We start from the raw sequence: 20,826 nt of genomic DNA, 5'->3' as shown, positions 1-20,826 counted from the left end.
TTGCGTTACTTGCGTACATTAATCGTCGTGCCCTGCATCGAGTTTCATCGGTGATAACAGATTCCGATTGTGCTTCTTCTTTTTATATACATTTACAACATGCTGCTGGTAAAAGCACTGTACGGGGAAAGAAAATCACCATAAAACACTTAAAGATTAACCTTAGGATGATTTGGGTGCGTACTGTATGTCCTTAGCAAAGAAACCTGAAATAAATGCTTACAGACGAACACTTGCTATACAGTGATTTGCCTTATTTATTTTTACAAAACAAGCTACAAACTCTGTAATGGTGAATGACTGACCAACAAAATAATTTATTAAGAAAATAAACATTACATCTTAAAAAATATAAATTTATGCCTCCATATATATATATATATATATATATATATATATATATACACTGCTCAAAAAAATTAAGGGAACACTTAAACAACACAATGTAACTCCAAGTCAATCACACTTCTGTGAAATCAAACTGTCCACTTAGGAAGCAACACTGATTGACAATACATTTCACATGCTGTTGTGCAAATGGAATGGACAACAGGTGGAAATTATAGGCAACTAGCAAGACACCCCCAATAAAGAAGTGGTTCTGCAGGTGGTGACCACAGACCACTTCTCAGTTCCTATGCTTCCTGGCTGATGTTTTGGTCACTTTTGAATGCTGGCGTGCTTTCACTCTAGTGGAAGCATGAGACGGAGTCTACAACCCACATAAGTGGCTCAGGTAGTGCAGCTCATCCAGGATGGCACATCAATGCGAGCTGTGGCAAGAAGGTTTGCTGTGTCTGTCAGTGCATGGAGGCGCTACCAGGAGACAGGCCAGTACATCAGGAGACGTGGAGGAGGCCGTAGGAGGGCAACAACCCAGCAGCAGGACCGCTACCTCCGCCTTTGTGCAAGGAGGAGCAGGAGGAGCACTGCCAGAGCCCTGCAAAATGACCTCCAGCAGGCCACAAATGTGCATGTGTCTGCTCAAACGGTCAGAAACAGACTGGTATGAGGGCCCGACGTACACAGGTGGGGGTTGTGCTTACAGCCCAACACCGTGCAGGACGTTTGGCATTTGCCAGAGAACACCAAGATTGGCAAATTCGCCACTGGCGCCCTGTGCTCTTCACAGATGAAAGCAGGTTCACACTGAGCACGTGACAGACGTGACAGAGTCTGGAGACGCCGTGGAGAACGTTCTGCTGCCTGCAACATCCTCCAGCATGACCGGTTTGGCGGTGGGTCAGTCAGGTGTGGGGTGGCATTTCTTTGGGGGGCCGCACAGCCCTCCATGTGCTCGCCAGAGGTAGCCTGACTGCCATTAGGTACCGAGATTAGATCCTCAGACCCCTTGTGAGACCATATGCTGGTGCGGTTGGCCCTGGGTTCCTCCTAATGCAAGACAATGCTAGACCTCATGTGGCTGGAGTGTGTCAGCAGTTCCTGCAAGAGGAAGGCATTGATGCTATGGACTGGCCCGCCCGTTCCCCAGACCTGAATCCAATTGAGCACATCTGGGACATCATGTCTCGCTCCATCCACCAACGCCACGTTGCACCACAGACTGTCCAGGAGTTGGCGGATGCTTTAGTCCAGGTCTGGGAGGAGATCCCTCAGGAGACCATCCGCCACCTCATCAGGAGCATGCCCAGGCGTTGTAGGGAGGTCATACAGGCACGTGGAGGCCACACACACTACTGAGCCTCATTTTGACTTGTTTTAAGGACATTACATCAAAGTTGGATTAGCCTGTAGTGTGGTTTTCCACTTTAATTTTGAGGGTGACTCCAAATCCAGACCTCCATGGGTTGATAAATTTGATTTCCATTGATAATTTTTGTGTGATTTTGTTGTCAGCACATTCAACTATGTAAAGAAAAAAGTATTTAATAAGATTATTTCATTCATTCAGATCTAGGATGTGTTGTTTAAGTGTTCCCTTTATTTTTTTTAGCAGTGTATATATATATATTTACTCTCAGTAACATGTCGCAGATCTTTCCAAAAACATGTTCACAGATTTGGGATGAGTGACAGGACGTTAATAAGAAATATATGGAAATTGTATCAGGTTCAACAATTGTGGTACAAAATCACATTACACTGCAACACTATTGGTACATGGAGGTCTCTGTGGAGGGAGAGGAGGCCGAGTTTCAGACGGGATTTTCCTGAGAATGAGTCCAGGGAAGAGGCACCGGAGTTCCCACACAGTGGCGTCCACTGTCCCACGGAATTGTGGAGCAATAAACTGATCCATATCTGATGCCCTCATTCCACTCAGATAACACAACAGGCTAACAGTCACCGTGGCCTATGCAAAAACACAGATGCAGTTTAGAATCCTCTTTAGTGGGGTTGATGGTGGGCTGAGAGCCAATGGGAAAGGAGCATGGAATGTGGAACTGGAGAGGGTTCTATAATGTACAAATAAGAAGTGCCTTCATATCTTGTGTTTACCTCCTTCTCCTGTTCCTCCCATTCTTTCTTTTCCTCTTCCGCCTAACTGGGATGTGGGGTTTCTGGTGTTCTCTGAAGCTGAGGAGAGGAAAATCATCATCAGTCTTTGAGGAAGAGCACATGCAGATTTGAAAATATGTGCAGGACACAGGTGGCACCTTAATAGGGGAGGACGGGCTCATAGTAATGGCTGGAACGGAATTAATGGATTGGTATCAAACGTATCAAAGACATGGTTTCCATGTGTTTGATACCATTCCACTTAAGCCATTCCAGCCATTATGAGTGGTCCTTCCCTCATCCTGTAGTGCAGAAGTATATTACTTATTTATGATCACTGAGCATTGGGGTTCTGTATTCCCAGTATCACGAGGCTATGCATGTGCACCTTCCTATCAGACTTTCCCTCTGTACGCATCTCCCTCTCTCCTTTCCAATGTTACTGTCCATAAGAATAAAAATACGAAAGGATGTAAATGTTGATATGGTGCCTCAAGTCAGGTCTCACCAGTGTGTAGTTGTTGTGGGGTAGGATGGGGTCTGGCCGGCCGTAGTTTGGGGGGTTGGCTAAGGGGTCGTAGCCGAGGCGGGCCAGCATGGGGGCGATGTCGTCCATCTCACGCAGCACATCAGAGGGGATGTGACCCACCCACTTTGACAGGGCGTCTGTGTTTACAGGGTTCACGACCTGGTCTGAGGACCGCTCCACTCTACAGGGGGGAGATCAGACAGATAGATAGAACATTAGTGTCTGTGTGTGACTGGATTATCCATCTGACCTCTCCACTCCAACCTACAAGGGACACATTGTGGTCTAGACTAATTCCAACGTTTGTGTGAGTGTGTGCATCAATTTTTTCCTAGCTTTGAGAGGAGCATATGGTTGTGCCATTATGTAATGATTGCATAAGACAGATCAACTTTATAAAGTATTGTATAAAGCAGCTCACTGACTGTACCACAGCTGGCTTCACAGTATGTCTCATCATCTCTCTTCTAAACCTTCCATTAAAACATACCCAGACCTGGGTTCAAATACTATATGAACTCATAAAAGAAAACTTTCTGGAATTCATTGAGTGGAATAGTCGAAAAGAAAACCCTGTCCATCTGGCACAAGTATTTGAAAAAACATTAAATAGTATTTTAACCCAGGTCTGTACTGCACAGCTGAAAAAACCAGACTGACTGTGACTGACCCCTGTACACTTCGTAGTAGTAGATATGGCTGACCTGGTGAACAATGAGCATTGTTAGTGTCCACATATTCTATCACACGGAAATGGAGGATATCTACCTATTCCTCAGGCATCTCTTTATTGTGAACTATTCCATAACACATCAAACGTCTGGTATGCAATCATCAGAAGATGAGAGACAAGCGGGTGAGGTACAGTACCAGTCAAAAGTTTGGAAACCTACTCATTCCAGGGTTTTTCTTTATTTTTTAAACTATTTTCTACATTGTAGAATAATAGGGAAGACATCAAAACTATGAAATAACACATATGGAATCATGCAGTAACCAAAAAAGTGTTTTTCTGTATTTGAGATTCTTCAAAGTAGCCACCCTTTAGCTTGATGACAGCTTTGCACACGCTTGGCATTTTCTCAACCAGCTTCATGAGGAATGCTTTTCTAACAGTCTTGAAGGAGTTCCCACATATGCTGAGCACTTGTTGGCTGATTTTCCTTCACTCTGCGGTCCAACTTATCCCAAACCATCTCAATTGGGTTGAGGTCGGGTGATTGTGGAGGCCAGGTCATCTGATTCAGCACTCCATCACTCTCCTTGCTCAAATAGCCCTTACACAGCCTGGAGGTGTGTTGGGTCATTGTCCTGTTGAAAAACACATGATAGTCCCACTAAGCACAAACCAGATGGGATGGCGTATCGCTACAGAATGCTGTGGTAGCCATGCTGGTTAAGTGTGTCTTGAATTCTAAATAAATCACTGACAGTGTCACCAGCAAAGCACCATCACACCTCCTCCTCCATGCTTCACGGTGGGAACCACACATGCGGAGATCACCCGTTCACCTACTCTGCGTCTCACAAATAAACAGCGGTTGGAACCAAAAATCTCAAATTTGGACTCATCAGACCAAAGGACAGATTTCCACCAGTCCAATGTCCATTGCTCGTGTTTCTTGGCCCAAGCAAGTCTCTCATTATTATTGGTGTCCTTTAGTAGTGGTTTCTTTGCAGCAACTCGACCATGAAGGCCTGATTCACACAGTCCCCTCTGAGCAGTTGATGTTGAGAGGTGTCTGTTACTTGAACTCTGTGAAGCATTTATTTGGGCTGCAATCTGAGGTGCAGTTAACTCGAATTAACATCCTCTGCAGCGGAGGTAACTCTGGGTCATCCTTTCCTGTGGCGGTCCTCATGAGAGCCAGTTTCATCATAGAGCTTGATGGTTTTTGCAACTGCACTTGAAGAAACTTTCAAAGTTCTTGACATTTTCCAGATTGACTGACCTTCATGTCTTAAAGTAATGATGGACTGTCGTTTCTCTTTGCTTATTTGAGCTGTTCTTGCCATAATATGGACTTGGTCTTTTACCAAATAGGGCTATCGTCTGTATACCACCCCTACCTTGTCACAACACAACTGATTGGCTCAAACGCATTAAGGAAAGAAATTCCACAAATTAACTTTTAACAAGGCACACCTGTTAATTGAAATGCATTCCAGGTGACTACCTCATGAAGCTGGTTGAGAAAATGCCAAGAGTTTGCAAAGCTGTCATCAAGGTAAAGGTTGGCTATTTGAAGAATCTCAAATATAAAATATATATTGATTTGTTTAACACTTTTTTGGTTACTACATGATTCCATATGTGTTATTTCATAGTTTTGATGTCTTCACTATTATTCTACAATGTAGAAAATAGTGAAAAATAAAGAAAAACCCTGGAATGAGTAGGTGTGTCCAAACTTTTGACTGGTACTGTATGTGTGTGTTTGAGCAGGGAATTTCAGTATGTGTCTATGTGTATTTATTGAGGCAGTGTGTAAGAGAGAGAGAGGTGTGAGCTGTGAAGACAGACAGAGACCGTGTAATGTATGAATCCTGTGTAAAGACTACTGCTAAGTACACCTGTTAGCCATAATCTTCTACAGCAAAGGTTTAAGGGGAAGGGAAATAATGATTCTAAGGAGGGTGCATGTCATGCATGTACATTAAAGACACACTCTCTCTCTCTCTCGCTCACTTGGACAGCGACACTCCGCCGGCCTTGCCGATGAGGTCTTCGTGGTGTAGCACGGCCGGGTCCCATGGCAACCCCAGGAAACTCAGCAGCTTCCTCATCTCTTCCTCTGGGTGCAGTACCAGCTGCTCGTAGCGCACAGGCAGACAGCTGCCCTCTGGCGCCCCCTGGCACTGGGAGTACATGCCCTCCACTGCACGGCTCCACTTAGTTAGACAGTCCCTGTAACTAGTCAGGTCAAAACCAGAGATGGTCACCTGCAAGAAGAGAGAAGGGAGGGAGAAGGAGTCTGTGCTAAATAGAGATAAATATAGAGAAGAGTGTGAAGTGAAAGAGAAAGGAAAAATGGAAGCTCATCTGACCACACCATGCAGAGGGAACCCCCCCCCCCCCACACACACACAGCAGTATCTACCTTGCGTGAGATCATGGAGTGGACGGTAGCCCTTCCATCCCGTAGCATGAGGACAAACTTGGCCTGGGGGAAAATACGGGCCAGGTAGGACAGAGACTTCAGAGCAAATGGATCCTTGTTACACAGCCTGGCTGCTGGCTCTCCGTGACCTATTATTACCTGGTGGAAGAAATCAATCAAGCAAGCAATGAATCCAGCCGCCAGGCTATATAGAAAATGGTGCAGTTACAATTTAATTACACTGCAGCTTCCTAGCCTAGGCAATCCTTGCGATATTTCAGGATTACTTTATGTAAAGTGAGAATACAAAACTGGAGAGATAAACACCATGGCTAACCTCCAGTAGGAACGCCCGCACTGCTGAGTCCAACACCTGGTCGGTGACCCCGGCCTCGTCCAGTCTGACCCGCTCTCTGGCCGAGCGACTCCAGGTGGCACGCATGGCAAGGAGACGCGGGATCACCCGTGTCTCCTCCCCGCAACGCACTGCATCGTGGGCGTCCAGCATGGCCCGCATCAGCGTGGTGCCGCTCCGAGGGAACCCACCAATGAAAATGAGGGGTGTGTCCTCGCCATAGTAAATGGAAGATGCTTGGCTCTGATTGGTGGAGCCCTGGTGGGCGTCTGCCCAGGTATGGTGGTGGGCGTGGTCGGGGCGAGGGCAGTCGATGCCACTCAGGCCCAGGTACAGGAGAGAGGCGGAGCAGAGGAGAGCACAGCCCAATAACATGCTCACCTTCTGTCCCCTCATTGTCAGTTAGACTGGAGGTCTATGGGCTGTGGACTGGAGTTAAAGAGTACGAGCTTGGGGTATGATTTGGTAAAGAAGCTGTGGGATGAAACCTAGAGGGTTGAGAGAGGGGCAAGGGAGAGTGACTGAGGCTTTTGGCTAGAAAATAACGTAGAGAGACCACTCGTCGCTGGCGGTCTAGGACCCCCCCAGGTGGCTCTGAGAGGGGTCCTTTCCAGCTGGGTACCAGCCCTGTACATCTCTCTGATCCATCATACTGGACCTGCAACACACACACACACTGTATCAACAACAATACCCTGAGGAAAGGCTGATTTTAGTTTTTCATTTATATTATTTATTCTGGTGACCACATACAAACACGCTATGTTATTACATAATTATTACCTATTACATTTTGGATTATTTGACTAAGGAGGGCCTTCAAGAATGAAGGTCTCAGAACAATTGTAGCTTTCTGCATGTGTCCTGTCATTGAACTCCCCAATGAATGACTGAACTAGCTGCCCAAGAGACAGTACAGAGAACGGAAGAGCTCATCCAGTTGGATTTCTGCAACATTCATATACCAAATCCTGCATTTGGAGAGCCACAAACTACATGGTTACGCTGCCTTCTCGTAAATGCTGTCTCAATTAAATTCTCTCCCTTCTCACCTCAATCTCCCTCAGTTTCTTTCTTTCCTCTATCCCTCATTGTCACAATCATGCAAAGCCACTAACTGCTACTGTTCCATGTTTTCCTACAGTGACAGCTTGCTCAGCCACACTACAATGCAAAGCAATTTGTTTAGGATCTAATGAGTCACTACTTAACTGAATCAAAGGCCTGCCGAATGCCGATCCTCACATGCTGCAACAATCAGTCATATTTACTCTGCAGTTTGTTTACGCAGAGTTTGCACCCAAAACAAAATGTACCTAAAACATTTACACAAAGACTGTGTAGCCGAATTCATAAATTTTTGTTCTTAGGCCTAGGTGCAAATGCTTTGTACAGTACATGTGGTCTCTTTATTAGCTAAGTACTTTAAAGTAACCGTCCAGTGTTAAGATTTCTATGAAATATGACCTATAATTAATTCCACATTTCTTAAATTACAGTGCAGTCGGAAAGTATTCAGACCCCTTGACGTTTTCCACATTTTGTTACGTTACAGCCTTATTCTAGAAATGTATGGAATTGTTTATTTTATTACTTTTCAACCCCACCATCCTTTCCCTACTTGGAGTAAATTAGTGAACAACAATGCCCAGGCCTCTACTTCCGGTCTATACTTACTATCTACACCTTATGGACACAGTTAATTTTACAATAATTATATTATATATATAATATAATTATTGTATGTATATATATATATATATATATATATATATATATATATATATATATATATATATATATATTATTTTATTTTTTTGCTCCTGAACTTCTTCTACTCTCAACCTCTTCGATCATTTTCATGATGTCCATCCGGTTTGCTTCTATATGCCATGTCTTTCTAACTGTGCTCTTTGCCAAAAGCTCCCAACATACAACCTATATACTTATGATGGACACAGTATGCTTACATTATTAGCTATCTTTGTTATTATTTGTTATTAGCCCCATCCTTAAACTCTATTCAATACCTCCCATCTATCTCTTAACACCATCCATATAGGATTTCTATTTGCCATATATATTTCAACCGTACTGTGATGTTTTACAAAAGTTCTGAACCTTTCTATTCTCATTGCTTCTACAGATTAAGAATTAAAAATAAACATTTTTGCTAAAAGTATTATTATATTATTGATCGATTGACTATGACTTTTCAGATCACCCAGTAATGCTATCTGCAAGTTTAGCTCCAGGTAAATATTGCAATCCTTTAGCCATTCCTGGACCTGTGTCCAAAAACAAGCTACAAATGGACAGAACCAAAACAAATGATCTAATGATTCTGTCTCTTCACAGCAAAATCTGCAGAGCTGGGAAGATTGTATCCCCCATATAAATAACATTCTATTGGTAGCAAGAATTTTATATAATAATTTAAATTGAAAGATTCTAATTTTTGAATCCGGTGTCGTTTTGCGTGTCAGTTCATAAACACTATGCCATGGGATCGGTACGTCAAAGATCTCTTCCCAACTATTTTGCAATATACAGTGGGGAAAAAATGTATTTAGTCAGCCACCAATTGTGCAAGTTCTCCCACTTAAAAAGATGAGAGAGGCCTGTAATTTTCATCATAGGTACACGTCAACTATGACAGACAAATTGAGATTTTTTTTCTCCAGAAATTCACATTGTAGGATTTTTAATGAATTTATTTGCAAATTATGGTGGAAAATAAGTATTTGGTCAATAACAAAAGTTTCTCAATACTTTGTTATATACCCTTTGTTGGCAATGACACAGGTCAAACGTTTTCTGTAAGTCTTCACAAGGTTTTCACACACTGTTGCTGGTATTTTGGCCCATTGCTCCATGCAGATCTCCTCTAGAGCAGTGATGTTTTGGGGCTGTCGCTGGGCAACACGGACTTTCAACTCCCTCCAAAGATTTTCTATGGGGTTGAGATCTGGAGACTGGCTAGGCCACTCCAGGACCTTGAAATGCTTCTTACGAAGCCACTCCTTCGTTGCCCGGGCGGTGTGATTGGGATCATTGTCATGCTGAAAGACCCAGCCACGTTTCATCTTCAATGCCCTTGCTGATGGAAGGAGGTTTTCACTCAAAATCTCACGATACATGGCCCCATTCATTCTTTCCTTTACACGGATCAGTCGTCCTGGTCCCTTTGCAGAAAAACAGCCCCAAAGCATGATGTTTCCACCCCCATGCTTCACAGTAGGTATGGTGTTCTTTGGATGCAACTCAGCATTCTTTGTCCTCCAAACACGACGAGTTGAGTTTTTACCAAAAAGTTCTATTTTGGTTTCATCTGACCATATGACATTCTCCCAATCCTCTTCTGGATCATCCAAATGCACTCTAGCAAACTTCAGACGGGCCTGGACATGTACTGGCTTAAGCAGGGGGACACGTCTAGCACTGCAGGATTTGAGTCCCTGGCGGCGTAGTGTGTTACTGATGGTAGGCTTTGTTACTTTGGTCCCAGCTCTCTGCAGGTCATTCACTAGGTCCCCCCGTGTGGTTCTGGGATTTTTCCTCACCGTTCTTGTGATCATTTTGACCCCACGGGGTGAGATCTTGCGTGGAGCCCCAGATCGAGGGAGCTTATCAGTGGTCTTGTGTGTCTTCCATTTCCTAATAATTGCTCCCACAGTTGATTTCTTCAAACCAAGCTGCTTACCTACTGCAGATTCAGTCTTCCCAGCCTGGTGCAGGTCTACAATTTTGTTTCTGGTGTCCTTTGACAGCTCTTTGGTCTTGGCCATAGTGGAGTTTGGAGTGTGACTGTTTGAGGTTGTGGACAGGTGTCTTTTATACTGATAACAAGTTCAAACAGGTGCCATTAATACAGGTAACGAGTGGAGGACATAGGAGCCTCTTAAAGAAGAAGTTACAGGTCTTTGAGAGCCAGAAATCTTGCTTGTTTGTAGGTGACCAAATACATATTTTCCACCATAATTTGCAAATAAATTCATTAAAAATCCTACAATGTGATTTTCTGGAAAAAAAATTCTCAATTTGTCTATCATAGTTGACGTGTACCTATGATGAAAATTACAGGCCTCTCTCATCTTTTTAAGTGGGAGAACTTGCACAATTGGTGGCTGACTAAATACTTTTTTCCCCCACTGTATATGGGACGGCTGTCAATCCTTTGGTCCTTAAGTGAAACTGATATACTTTTTTATTTATCACAGTTTTCCTTAACCAATTATGTTCTTTAATGCAAGGCCGACAGACAAGTTCCTTACTTTCTCCCCCTTCCACTTTTGCGGTAAGGCCATTGGGTTCTTGGTCACCTCCCTAACCAAGGCCCTTCTCCCCCGATTGCTCAGTCTTGGTGGTTTCAAACTTCTTCCATTTAAGAATGATGGAGGCCACTGTGTTATTGGGTACCTTCAATGCTGCAGACATTTTTTGGTACCCTTCCCCAGATCTGTGCCTCGACACAATCCTGTCTCGGAGCTCTACGGACAATTCCTTCGACCTCATGGCTTGGTTTTTGCTCGGACATGCACTGTCAACTGTGGGACCTTATATTGACAGGTGCGTGCCTTTCCAAATCATGTCCAAACAATGGAATTTAATCAAGTTGTAGAAACATCTCAAGGATGATCATTGGAAACTAGATGCACCTGAGCTCAATTTCGAGTCTCATAGCAAAGGGTCTGAATACTTATGTAAATAAGGTATGTTTATTTTTAATACATTTGCAAACATTTCTAAAAACCTGTTTTCACTTTGTCATTTTGGGGTATTGGGTGTAGACTGATGAGCATTTATATTTTATTTATTCCATTTTAGAATAAAGCTGTAACATAACAAAATGTGGAAAAAGAGAAGGGGTCAGAAATCTTTCTGAATGCACTGTAAGTATGTTAAAAATAAGCTTTTCTGAGTTGGAATGGTGTGAGCGTACCCAAACAAGAGAATTGTGTGGGCGCATAACGGTCATTAAAAATATTCACGCAAGTAGACTGCTGATTGGCCAGCTCATCCTCCTCAGGAGGATGACATCATCCTCTATGAGGAAATAAAAGCATTTTTTGGAATGGTCTGTTTGAGATACAAGTTTGAGGTGGGGGTTTTCCTCCAATTTATGCTTTGGAGAAAAACATGATAACATTATGTGGTTATGAGTTAAGAGAATATGAACTTTTAAAAATCTGAATATCACTTTTGAGACTGGGAGAACGCAGATACAGTGCAGGTATAGTCTACATGAGATTATTATGGATAAGAGCAATATAATCTTTATTTGTCAAACGGCAGCCAAGCATCGACCATCATGTCACCAGAATAAGACCCTTAATATTTATTGGAAAGGAGCATCAAGCTCATCACCATGCACTTTCACCACCCTGTGAAGTTCATCATAACTTATTTTATCTGTAGCCTTATAAACTGCATGCTTTCCCGAGTCGTAGTGGGAAGACCACACAACAGGTCATTGCGTGACTCCAAGTTTACTTCGATATGATGGTTATTATATAAATATTGGCGCATAAAAAGGCGTTTCCACCGCCATTTCTCTCGTAATTAACTTTACAGACACAAAAAGATCCCACCATGTCGAATGAACAAATTGTCTGTCGACATTTACAAAATTGTATCGATATTTCCTGTTTCCATCAGCCCAGTGGTGACTTTTTTCATGCGTCAGGTAATTCATCCATGTGAATGGTTGGACGGAAACCCGGTTTGTGTGTCAGCATTACAGTTCTGCAACTTAGCAGGTTATTGAAGACAAATAATGTATACGAAACACTCCAGTCTGGTTTTAGACCCCATCATAGTACTGCGACTGCACTCGTGAAGGTGGTAAATGTCCTTTTAATGATGTCAGACAAAGGCTCTGCATCTGTCCTCGCACGACTCCTAAACCTTAGTGCCGCCTTTGACACCATCAATCACCACATTCTTTTGGAGAGATTGGAAACCCTAGTTGGTTTACACAGACAAGTTCTTGCCTGGTTTAGATCTTATCTGTCAGAAAGACATCAGTCTCTGTGGATGGTTTGTCCTCTGACAGATCAATGGTAAGTTTCGGTGTTCCTCAAGGTTCTGTTTTAGACACACATACATACATACATATATATATATATATATATACAGTGAGCTCCATAATTCACTGGACAGTGACCATTCTTTTGTTATTTTGGTTCTGTACTCTAGCACTTTGAGTTTGAAAGGATACAATGACAATGAGGGTGAAGTGCAGACTGTCAGCTTTAATTTGAGGGTATTTTCATACATATCGGATGAACCGTTTACGAATTATAGAAGCTTTTGTACATGGTCCCCCCCATTTTCGGGCATCAAAAATCATTGGACAGTTTAACATAATGTAGAATAAAGTAATCATTGTTAATATTTGGTCACATATCCTTTGCATGCAATGACTGCTTGAAGTCTGCGATGCATCGCCATCACCAGACGCTGGGTATCTTCCCTGGTGATGCTCTGCCAGGCCTGTACTGCAGCCATCTTCAGTTCCTGCTCGTTTCGGGGACTTATTGCCTTAAGTCTCCTCTTCAGCATGTAAAATGCATGTTCAATTGGATTCAGATCTGGTGATTGACTCGGCCAGTCAAGGTTTTTCCACTTTTTGGCCATCAAAAACCCCTTTGTTGCTCTAGCAGTATGTTTAGGGTCATTGTCTTGTTGCATGATTAAGTGCCGTCCAATGAGTTTGGAGGCATTTGGTTTTATCTGAGCAGATAAAATATTTCTGTAGACTTCAGAATTCATTGTTCTACTTCTGTCTGCAGTCACATCATCGATGAAGACAAGTGAGCCTGTTCCACTGGCAGCCATACAGGCCCAAGCCATAACACCCCCTCCACCATGTTTCATGGATGAGGTGGTATGCTTTGGATCATGGGCATTTCTTTTTTTTCTCCACACTTTTGTCTTTCCATCACTCTGGTACATGTTAATCTTTGTATCATCTGTCCACAATATTTTTTTCCAGAACTCTTGGGGTTCTTTTAGGTGCTTTTTAGCAAACTGTAATCTTGCCTTTCTGTTCTTCAGGCTTATCAGTGGTTTGCATCTTGTAGTGTACCCTCTGTAGTCCTGCTGGTGTAGTCTTCTGCGTATGGTAGACTTTGACACATCTACACCTGCATCCAGGAGAGTGTTTTTGATCTGTTGGGCTGTTATCAGGGTTTTTTTCTTCACCATAGAGAGTATTCTCCGGTCATCCACTACAGTGGTCTTCCTCTGTCTACCGGGTCTTTTGACATAATTGAGTTCACCGGTTGTTTTTTTCTTGTTAATGATGAACAAAACTGTTGACTTGGGCATGGCCAGGGTTTTTGCAATGTTCCTGAATGATTGATTTTCATTTCTGAGCCTTATGACGGCCCACTTCATTTGCATCGACACTGCTGTCTTCCTCATGTTGTCACACCCCAATAACAACCTCCAAAGGCAATAGCAACGTCTAGAATCATTACTATTCATCAACAGCTCTCCTGCATTCACTAACGACACAAATGAATACACCTGCCTAACGACACACATCTGTGAAGCCAATTTAACAAATACTTGTAGTACCTTAAAATGGGGGGACCATGTACAAAAGGTGCTGTCATTTCTAAACGGTTCATCCGATATGTATGAAAATACCCTCAAAATAAAGCTGACAGTCTGCACTTCACGCTCATTGTCATTGTATCCTTTCAAACTCAAAGTGCTAGAGTACAGAACCAAAATAACAAAACAATGGTCACTGTCCAATGAATTATGGAGCTCACTGTATATATATATATATATATATATATATATATATATATATATATATATATATATATATATATATATAGTTAAAACAATAGTGGTCCTATCTCTTGGTGATGTCAATTGGAAACACAATGTCAATTTTCACTGCTATGCGGACGACACACAGCTGTACATTTCAATGAAACACGATGAAGCCCCAAATTTGACTACCATGGAAGCTTGCTTTTCAGACATAAGGAAGTGGATGGTGGCAAAAGTTTTACTTTTAAACTCGGACCAAACAGAGATGCTAGTTCTAGGTCCCAAGAAATAAAGAGATCTGCTGTTTGATCTGACAATTAATCTTGATGGTTGTACACTCGTCTCAAATAAAACTGAAGGACCTCTGCGTTACTCTGGACCCTGATCTCTCTTTTGACGAAAATAAAGAATATTTCAAGGGACGCTTTTTTCCATATTCGTAACATTGCAAAAATCAGAAACGTTTTGTCCAAAAATGATGCAGAAAAGCTAATCCATGCTTTTGTCACTTCTAGATTAGACTACTGCAATGGTCTACTCGCCGGCTAAAGCACTAAATAAACTTCAGTTAGTGCTAAATACGGCTGCTAGAATCTTGACTAGAACTAAAAAAGTATATCATATTACTCCAGTGCTTCTCTACACTGGCTTCCTGTTAAGGCTAGGGCTGATTAAGGTTTTACTGCTTACCTACAAAGCATTACATGGACTTGCTCCTACCTATCTCTCCGATTTGGTCCTGCCGTACATACCTACACGTACGCTACGGTCACAAGATGCAGGACTCCTTATTGTCCCTATAATTACTAAGCAAACAGCTGGAGGCACTGCTTTCTCCTATAGAGCTCCATTTTCATGGAATGGTCTGCCTATCCATGTGAGAGACGCAGACTTGGTCTCGACCTTTAAGTCTTTCCTGAAAAATAATCTCTTCAGTAGGTTCTATGATTGAGTGTAGTCTGGCCCAGGGGTGCGAAGGTGAACGGCAAGGCACTGGAGTGACGAACCGCCCTAGCTGTCTCTGCCTGGCCGACTGCCCTCTCGCCACTGGGATGCTCTGCCTCTGACCCTATTGCGGGGCTGAGTCACTGGCTTACTAGTGCTCTTCCATGCCGTCCCTAGGAGGGGTGTGTCACTTGAGTGGGTTGAGTCACTGCCGTGATCTTGCTGTCCGGTTTTGCGCCCCGTCGGGCTCGTGCGGTGGAGGTGATCTTCGTGGGCTATACTCAGCATTGTCTCAGGGTAGTAAGTTGGTGGTCTGTTGATATCCCTCTGGTGGTGTGGGGGCTGTGCTTTGGTAAAGCGGGTGGGGTTATATCCTGCCTGGTTGGCCCTGTCCGGGGGTATCGTCGGACGGGGCCACAGTGTCCCCCGACCCCCCGTCTCAGCCTCCAGTATCTATGCTGCAATAGTCTATGTGCCGGGGGGCTAGGGTCAGTCTGTCCAATCTGGTGCAATTCTCCTCTTATCTGGTGGCCTGTGTGTACTTAAGTATGCTCTCTCTCTACCACTCAACCTCTGAATGCTCGGCTATGAAAAGCCAACTGACATTTACTCCTGATGTGCTGACCTGTTGCACCCTCTACAACTACTGTGATTATTATTTGACCCTGCTGGTCATCTATGAACATTTGATCATCTTGAAGAACAATCTGACCTTAATGGTCATGTACTCTTATGGTCTCCACCCGGCACAGCCAGAAGAGGACTGGCAACCCCTCAGAGCATGGTTCCTCACCAGGTTTCTGCCTTACTAGGGATTTGTTTTGTTTTTTACCCCCTTTTTTCTCACCAATTTCGTGATTACGATCTTGTCTCGTCGCTGCAACTCCCCAACGGGCTCGGGAGAGGCGAAGGTCGAGTCATGCATGACCCACCTAGCCACGCTTCTTAACACCCGCCCGCTTAACCCGGAAGCCAGCTGCACCAATGTGTTGGAGGAATCACCGTTCAACTGACGACCGAAGTCAGCCTGCAGGCATCCGGCCCACCACAAAGACTCGCTAGAGCGTAATGAGCCAAGTAAAGCCCCCCCGGCCAAACCCTCCACTAACCCGGAGGACGCTGGGACAATTGTGCGCCGCCCTATGGGACTCCCGGTCACGGCCGGTAATAACACAGCCTGGGATCGAACCCCAGGCTGTAGTGACGCCGAAACACTGCGATGCAGTGCCTTAGACCGCTGCGCCACTCGGGAGGCCCTATAGGGAGTTTTTCTTAGCCACCGTGCTTCTACATCTGCGTTGCTTGCTGTTTGGGGTTTTAGGCTGGGTTTCTGTATAACTTTGTGACATCTGCTGATGTAAAAAGGGCTTTATAAAAATGTTTGATCTTGTCCCAAATGGCATCCTATTCCCTGTAAAGTGCACTACTTGTTGATCAGTGCCCCTATGGCTCTGGAGTCGTTCCATATTATTGCAATCAATTTTTGAACGAACCCCTTTGATTTGAACAAAACTATTTATACAGATTTGCCCATGGCAGAAGTGGTTGGACCTGAATGCCAAAACATTTAGGAGATAGAGGTGCTCAAAGTTGACCCATTTTGCATCCCCCACCCTACCATGAGACATCCATGTCTTCATCACTGGAAAAGATAAAGGGTTGAGTTTGATATCATTTAAAAGCTTACAAACAGGGTTGTCGAAAGTGATTGAAATCAAATGGAATGACCCTCTGGCCTCTGGTCAAATGCAGTGCACTATATAGGGAATAGGGTGCCATTAGGGACTCAGTCATTGACTCTGTCCCAGAATGAAAGAGTAGGCTACAGAGCAGTCTCTCATTGGCTCTCCTCTCCTGCCTGTTCAGAGTGGATGTGGAGGAAACTGGGCATCTGGTTGAAGCAGGGAGGCAACACCCACTTTCTGGAGTGGAGTACTAGCTAGCCTACTTGTTAATGTTCTGACAGATGAGGATCTAGATTTTGAACACTGGACAGAAAATCGGTAAATTATATATTATTTTTATGTAGATTATATAGGCCGTTATTGCAGCATGAGTAGTGTGACGGCCCCAAATTAATTCAAAACAGTCTCATTCCATCTCCTCCAGGCGCTGCACTTCCCCTTTAATTCCAAATTAAATAGCCAGCATCAGGTGCGCAATAGGGCGAAAGTTACCATTTGTTTTGTTCTATAGTGTGCATTGTAACTGTGTCTTAAAGCTAACAAGGGCACCCAATCGAATCCACTATTTCCATTGTTGGATTACAATTAAACAGTCAAGTCTCCGTTGATCTCCGCTGAAGTTCTATGGACGGATTGGCTAGATCTGTACAACCAGTCAGGAGCCCTCGACCACAAATATAGCAAGGCCTATATGAATGCAGGACTTCAGCAGTGTGTGACCACAGGGATGGGTTTCGCAAGGCTATGTGAGATAATGCAGACTATGGAAAAACTGTCCAGAACTGCCCTAAATGTGTGTGTGTGTGTGTTAGAGATTGCCAGGTCTGTTACTGTGCAGATTGCAGTGAGTGTGTGAGACACATCTGTGATAGCTCAGAATGTGTATGTGTGTGTAGGATTATTCCACGATTCTCTACTATCAGACACTGAGCTCCAGATTGTTAACCTAAATGACAGAACAGACCAGGCAGAATCTCCAGTGAACATCTGGTCATGATGAGGGGGTAGGGAGATGTTAGCTGCTTTTAGAAACACTAGTATTTACACACTAGCGTTGATAGGAATTAGCTTGCAAAAACTCCATGAATATCAGTCTTTAAGAAGTCTCTGTAAAAAATACACAATAGTCTCGACAAGGCAGAATGTTGACTACAATTATATTTGCACTTACTTTAGGGAAAGGAATCGGGATACTTAGTCAGTTGCACAACCGTAAGTAAGCATTTCACTGTAAAGTCTACACCGGTTGTATTCAGCACGTGGCCAATGACATTTTATTTGAATGCATTAAACCGAAATGTGTCTTACACATTTAACCCAACCCCTCTGAATCAGAGAGATTGTTGTTGGGGCTTAACTGCCTTGCTCAAGGGCAGAACGGCAGAGTTTTTTTCTCCATTTGCCGGATTGGCGATTCAATCCAGCGACCTTCGATTACTGGCCCAACGCTCTAAACTGCTAGGCTACCTGCCCCATGTACTGGTTGTTCATGCTGTTGGTCCTTTTGGCAGTAGGAGGTGGAGATAGGGTATCCACAGGAAGGAGTTATTTACCCGACTTTTGCGGCGCTGGTAGGTTCTGTCGCATGTATTTTCAATCGGTTGAGGCATTGCTTGTGATGCACAATATGTAAACAATAGCCGAATGTAGTCCACCAAAGCACGTTTCCTCGCAATCTGCTGGAAGGGGTTTGCTGGTCTGTTAGGCACTGCCATATTGTGCAAGCGTTTGTCACATGTGAATTGCATTACAATTGAAAATAAAAACTGGAAATACAAACGATATATATGACTAGCATACTGAAGGTCTGATTGGTAATACTACTCTGTGGATATTTTGTCTCACATTCCTACCTCCAAAAGGACCAACCACATGGACAACCAGTAAAGTATAATTTTATTCAGCATTCTGGCTTGTAGAGGTCGTGAGCGAAAACTTTCCTGATCCAAAGGTCATTTCTGCCCGATGTAAAATTCTATGCAATTCAATGTCGGGTCTTCAGGCTAAGAGGAACTGACATTTGAGGAAATGCATGTCTCTACTACAACAGACCAACGTTGGGAAATTCTGTTTAAATATACTTTCCATTAGATTATGCATTCCAAGCCTACAGACAATCGACAGAGTAAATGTAAAAATGTAAAGTCAGCTAACGTTAGGGTTATGTGAGCTAGCTAGGCCAGCGGTCCACACTGAAAAAAACACAGCACCTCGGGCGACCAGGTGTGTAATCATTAGGTCAAACAGTTGCATTCCGTTTTGTAACTTAAACGGGAGACAATTTTGCAAATAAAATGAGGGCCAAATTTAGGTAGGACCCTCCCCGTTTCGTTCAGTTTGCTTCCCTTTAAGAAAGGTTTTGCAACAGAATCGGCGTAATAAATACATCCCTGGTGAATGGACAGTATCGCTAGCTCCAGTGAATAGTGAATACCGAGGAAGCGCAATTGGTGGTAGTCTTGTATACACAAAATTCACGGAATCGAATGTGAATATCACTCACCCAACTGCCGAGAATCCGTCTCTCTGGAAAAAAAATCCGTTGTATTGTGCAACTGCAAAATAGAGGAAACTGTCAACTTCAACAGAAGCCACTCAAACAAGATAAACGATCCATGTCTCTATTATTTCATGTAAAGATAGTCATTCTTCTGGAATTTGACATAAACTCGTTTAAATTACACAATTTAACTATGGCGTTGTCTTGTCACCAGTCTGAAGTTCAACCGTATCTAATGTCGTACAACACAACCTATGGAGAGTAAACCAGCAGGCGTAAAAGAAACGCCTGAGTGGTGTTTCTTTCTTTCTGGTCCTGACGAGAGAAAATAACTGTCGGGAAGGTTCTCTTTTGCGCTGTTCAACCAATCGAGTAAATGTGGAGGAGTTAAGATGGAGTGTGCCCTTATTAACGGATGTTAACGTCCAAAAGTCGCGTCACACGCTCTCTTTCCATTCCCCCTAAAAATCGGATGCAATCGTTTGACTCCTGCTGACGGTGTACGGGACAGTGGCCGTAAAGGCAGGACCACAGATAGAACAATGAGCCAGATATTTCACCGGATGTATAAGTGTGAAGCATCCGGTTGCCGTTTCCACTCACTACCAAATATGGTAATGAGAGGAAGCCCAGTGGCTGACGATTGTGTGAGATTGATTTTGGTCAAATTTCTTCATCAATGAAACATTTTACATTTACGTCATTTAGCAGACACTCTTATCCAGAGCGACTTACAGTTAGTGAGTGCATACATTATTTTATTTTTCATACTGGCCCCCCGTGGGAATTGAACCCACAACCCTGGCATTGCAAACGCCATGCTCTACCAACTGAGCTACATCCCTGCCGGCCATTCCCTCCCCTACCCTGGACGATGCTGGGCCAATTATGTGCCTCCCGGTCGCGGCCGGCTACGAAAGAGCCTGGATTCGAACCAGGATCTCTATTGGCACAGCTAGCACTGTGATGCAGTGCCTTAGACCACTGCGCCACAACATTTGATCTCAATACAGTTTTCTGTTCCCAAAACTACAATCTGTTCCGAATACAGTCGACTGGGTTTTGTAGATTTGATCCTTTACCAAAGTAAAAAATAAATAAAAATAATAATAATAATAATAATAAATAAAGAATGTGTTGTTTAGAAGGAGTGCAAGGGGGAATTTAGTTATTGCACACGTGCACTTCAGAGTAGGCGTTGCCTAACGGAAATATGCAAATATGCTAGAACGCGCCAATAGGATCTCGCTAGCTCGTGCTTGGCTCTGCCCCCCTTCTTGCTTGTTCTGTCCACTTTGACTAATTTGTTCCCATTGGAAACGATAGGTTGTGGTCTATCTTGGGTTAGTTGTAAATATCTTTGATACCATAGACAATTTTACAGTACAATATGAAGAAAGGCTGAAACTGCTTCTCCAATAGAAATCCCGATCACTCTTGTAGGCGATGTCACAGCGACG

At 43.5% G+C, this 20,826-nt stretch overlaps 1 protein-coding gene across 3 annotated transcripts; it reads right to left on the bottom strand.

The window, feature by feature from the left end:
• Nucleotides 1-233: 233 nt before the first annotated feature.
• tpst1l (tyrosylprotein sulfotransferase 1, like) lies at nt 234-19,864 on the bottom strand. Of its 3 annotated transcripts, none has more exons than XM_084178880.1 (7): nt 19,370-19,864; nt 6,428-7,103; nt 6,091-6,249; nt 5,679-5,932; nt 2,969-3,170; nt 2,461-2,538; nt 234-2,314 (listed from the first exon to the last, which is right to left on the bottom strand). In XM_084178880.1, the coding sequence occupies exons 2-6, from the start codon at nt 6,839-6,841 to the stop codon at nt 2,503-2,505; spliced, it is 1,065 nt and encodes a 354-aa protein (XP_084035006.1). In that variant the 5' UTR covers nt 6,842-7,103; nt 19,370-19,864; the 3' UTR covers nt 234-2,314; nt 2,461-2,502. The 3 variants fall into 3 exon arrangements, with proteins under 3 accessions (XP_084035006.1, XP_084035007.1, XP_084035005.1); XM_084178881.1 differs by having other exon boundaries at nt 234-2,538; nt 19,370-19,421; nt 19,549-19,864; XM_084178879.1 differs by having other exon boundaries at nt 234-2,538.
• Between the last annotated feature and the right edge of the window lie 962 nt (nt 19,865-20,826).

Source organism: Coregonus lavaretus (genome assembly GCF_964263955.1).
Source record: "Coregonus lavaretus genome assembly, chromosome: 15".
NCBI classification, from domain to species: domain Eukaryota; kingdom Metazoa; phylum Chordata; class Actinopteri; order Salmoniformes; family Salmonidae; genus Coregonus; species Coregonus lavaretus.
This window is presented reverse-complemented; position numbering and strand designations above follow the sequence as displayed.

Excerpts from the sequence above, each read along its gene's own strand:
- tpst1l (XM_084178879.1), bottom strand. The coding sequence starts at position 6,841 with ATGAGGGGACAGAAGGTGAGCATGTTATTGGGCTGTGCTCTCCTCTGC. Across the intron at positions 5,933-6,090 it reads ACTCCATGATCTCACGCAAG|GTGACCATCTCTGGTTTTGA; the intron begins GTAGATACTGCT and ends CTCTTCTTGCAG. Across the intron at positions 2,539-2,968 it reads CCCACAACAACTACACACTG|CTTCAGAGAACACCAGAAAC; the intron begins GTGAGACCTGAC and ends TCCTCTCCTCAG.